At 56.4% G+C, this 3,858-nt stretch overlaps 1 protein-coding gene across 1 annotated transcript; it reads right to left on the bottom strand.

The window, feature by feature from the left end:
• Positions 1 to 557: 557 nt before the first annotated feature.
• Positions 558 to 1,599, bottom strand: SOX2 (SRY-box transcription factor 2). Its single transcript, XM_026498020.4, has one exon. It carries the CDS (start codon positions 1,591 to 1,593, stop codon positions 628 to 630), a length of 966 nt encoding a protein of 321 aa, XP_026353805.1. The 5' UTR covers positions 1,594 to 1,599; the 3' UTR covers positions 558 to 627.
• Positions 1,600 to 3,858: the final 2,259 nt, after the last annotated feature.

Raw genomic sequence — 3,858 nt, 5'->3', positions numbered from 1 at the left:
TCTTTCCACGTTTGCAACTGTCCTAAATTTCAGCTGCAGAATCAAAATTCAGCAAGAAGCCTCTCCTTGAAAAATATTGGCAAATTCTCAGCTTATAAACAATGGACATTTTGATTGCCATGTTTATCTCGATAAATACTGTACAAAAGTTGCTTGCAAATATTAAAACATTTTTTTCGTCGCTTGGAGACTAGCTCTAAATATTATTGGTAAAGACTTTTGCAAACTTTCTGCAAAGCTCCTACCGTATCACTAGAACTTTTAAAAAGTTTTGCGTAGTTTTCTTTCCTCCAGATCTATACAAGGTCCATGCCCTCGCCCTCCCCACCCCACCCCCCTGGTTTTCTCTGTACAAAAATAGTCCCCCAAAAAGAAGTCCAGGATCTCTCATAAAAGTTTTCTCGTCGGCATCGCGGTTTTTGCGTGAGTGTGGATGGGATTGGTGTTCTCTTTTGCAGCTGTCATTTGCTGCGGGTGATGACTTTTTTTTTCTTTTTTCTTTTTTCTTTCTTTTTTTTTTTTTTTTTGAGCGTACCGGGTTTTTCTCCATGCTGTTTCTTACTCTCCTCCCATTTCCCTCGTTTTTCTTTGAAAATTTCTCCCCCCCTCTAGTTCACTGACCGGCCCTCACATGTGAGAGAGGGGCAGTGTGCCGTTAATGGCCGTGCCGGGCACCGGGCCGCTCTGGTAGTGCTGGGACATGTGAAGTCTGCTGGGGGCAGCGGGCTCCGGCACCTCGGCGCCGGGGAGGTACATGCTGATCATGTCCCGGAGGTCCCCGGCCTGGCAGGGCGCCCTGGAGTGGGAGGAAGAGGTAACCACGGGGGGGCTGGAGCTGGCCTCGGACTTGACCACCGAGCCCATGGAGCCAAGCGCCATGCCAGGGGTGCCCTGCTGCGAGTAGGACATGCTGTAGGTGGGCGAGCCGTTCATGTAGGTCTGCGAGCTGGTCATGGAGTTGTACTGCAGTGCGCTCACGTCGTAGCGGTGCATGGGCTGCATCTGCGCCGCTCCGTGCGCGTTGAGGCCCGGGTGCTGCGGGTAGCCCAGCTGGTCCTGCATCATGCTGTAGCTACCGTTGCTCCAGCCGTTCATGTGCGCGTAGCTGTCCATGCGCTGGTTCACGCCCGCGCCGAGGCCGGCGCCCACCCCGACCCCGCTCGCCATGCTGTTGCCGCCCGGGGCCAGCAGCCCGCCGGGCAGCGTGTACTTATCCTTCTTCATAAGCGTCTTGGTTTTCCGCCGGGGCCGGTATTTATAATCCGGGTGCTCCTTCATGTGCAGCGCTCGCAGCCGCTTGGCCTCGTCGATGAACGGCCGCTTCTCCGTCTCCGACAAAAGTTTCCACTCCGCGCCCAGGCGCTTGCTGATCTCCGAGTTGTGCATCTTGGGATTCTCCTGGGCCATCTTGCGCCGCTGCCCGCGGGACCACACCATGAAGGCGTTCATGGGCCGCTTGACGCGGTCCGGGCTGTTCTTCTGGTTGCCTCCCGCCGCCGCCGCGGTGGAGTTGCCGCCGCCGCCGCCGCCGCCGCCCCCCGAAGTTTGCTGCGGGCCAGGCGGCTTCAGCTCCGTCTCCATCATGTTGTACATGCGGGCGCTGTGCGCGGGCCCGGCCCGCCGGCGGCCGCCGACCCTCGGCCCTGCCGGGACTTTGGGGGGCCCGCGGGCGGGGGGAGAGGAGGAGGGGAGGCGGGCGGGGGTGTCGAGAGCGCAGGGCTCCGCGAGAAAAATCAGGCGAAGAATAATTTGGGGGAAGAAAAGAGAGAGAGAAGCAAACTGGAATCAGGATCAAAAAAAGCGCTTCCCTCCTCTTCTGGCCGATCCTGCCGCCGCCGATGATTGTTATTATTATTTTTTGGAAAGGCTTAAGCCTGGGGCTCAAACTTCTCTCCCTTTCTTTCTCTCTCCTCTTCTTTCTCTCAGTCCTAGTCTTAAAGAGGCAGCAAACTACTTTCCCCCTTTTGCAAACACTCTCTTCTCTGCCTTGACAACTCCTGATACTTTTTTGAACAAGTTAATAGACAACCATCCATGTGATGGGGGCTGTCAGGGAATAAATGGGTTTCGAGCGACCAATCAGCGCGCGGCGGCTCCTCCACTCGAGCCCAGCCTCGCCGCCGGGTTTTGCATGAAAGGGGGCGGGGTCTGCCGCGCCGCAGGCCGCGCGGGGGAGGCAGGGGGAGGAGGGGGAAGGAGGGAGGGGGAGGCGGCTCCCACAGCCAGCCTGCCAGCCACTGAGAAACCTTTGTATCCCCTCTCGCAGCAACAGGTCACACCACACGCCTTTTCGAAGGAAGTGGGTAAACAGCACTAAGACTATGATTTTTTTCTTCTTCAAACTTAATATTGATTTCCTTTTTTTGGTGCGGGCCGCTGAGTTGAGGAAGGGGCGCGAGAAGCCGCTAAGGTGGTGGGGTGGGGCAGGGCAGAGTGGGTGGTTCAGGGCGACTGTCCTACTAGTATTTCAGGAAACAGGCGGTGCAGGAGTTGGTGTGTCATTGTTCTCCAGCTCCTCCGCACGCTTCTCCCCAACTCCAGCCTCTCCGGTGCTTCTCCCTAACCTCTCTCTTCCCCTCGCCCCTCTTCCTCCACAGGTGCCGGCACTGGCTCACCCCTTTCTCACACTGTCCCGACAAGAAGTTGGGAGACGGAAAGCTCTGTCCTCAAAACCCTCCTTGCTGCCACGCAGTTTGCTGTTTTAAGCATAAATCCTGCTTGGAATGACTCTGCGGCCGACTCTACCCTTAAGGGGAGGCCAGGCCTGGGGAAGCTGCGGCAAGCAGGCTCTTCCCTGCCCAGCTCATCTCCGGCCAGGACACTACAGCTTGTCCCCTTACCCCCAGCCACATCGCCCACCATCTTTCTCCATTCAATCGATGGAGAGAGGATGCCCCCACTCTCGTCCTCTCTCCCCATTCTCCTCCTGAGCCTCCCCCAAAGGAGGATTTCAGTTGGGCCGGTTTCAAAAGGAGGCTGGGGGAAGAAAAAGATCAACAGAAGGACTCTCAGAAGTGCAGGCTACGGAGCAGCGTAACGTCAACTTCCTGGCATCCCACGGCACAGTATGGAGGTGGCATTTGGGCCGCACTCACAAACTCCCTCCCACGCAGAGTTCCCAGGACTGGAGCAGAACCAGTCCTGCCATTCCCCTTGTGACTTGTACTGTGGTGGCCGCTCTGCCCGCGCCGCCCGGGTCTGGGGCAGCGCTCCGAGGGGGCGCCAGGCTTGGGAGGCGGGTGTGGTGCTCCCCGGCACAGGTGCAGGCAGTGCAGGCCGGAAGAAGACGGCCAAGACTGGTCTTGGGGGGAGCCCAGCAAGGCCGACGCTGGAGGAGGATGGGACGGAGGCGGGGGTAGGGGCTCAGGAATCCTGCCCGCCCAGGACCCAAGAGGGTAATTTTAGCCGCTCTCCCATTGTCCTGACGTAAAGATTTCAATAGGTAGGCGCTCAATGCGGAGAGCAATGGCAGCACGTCCGTTACAAATAGGTAGTTTTGTTTCTCTTGTTGTCGCTACACGGAGTCAAACAAAGCCCCGTCTAAGTTTCCTTCCACTCTCTTGTTGGGATCTTTGTGGCTAAAATGCACTTGACTACAAAGGGGGGGGGGTGGGGGGGAAAAAACCTGATGCCATTTCTTTTTTATAAAGGGCTTAAACCATCAGGGTTACTTATTTTCTTTCTTCTGTAACACTCTCTCCGCCCACTCCTCCCCTGATCTATCTACCCTTACTCACCCTAAGAAAATGTACTGAATAGTATCTGTCGGCCACGTTCCATTTATTATCTTCACAAACTGCATTGTTTTGTTCCTTATTAACCACCTTCTTCCCATAACCATCACCACCCCCACTACAA

This window comes from Ursus arctos, unplaced genomic scaffold (assembly GCF_023065955.2).
Source record: "Ursus arctos isolate Adak ecotype North America unplaced genomic scaffold, UrsArc2.0 scaffold_4, whole genome shotgun sequence".
Taxonomy (NCBI): Eukaryota; Metazoa; Chordata; class Mammalia; order Carnivora; family Ursidae; genus Ursus; species Ursus arctos.
The sequence above is the reverse complement of the archived record's forward strand: the minus strand, read 5'-3'. Positions and strand labels throughout refer to the sequence as shown.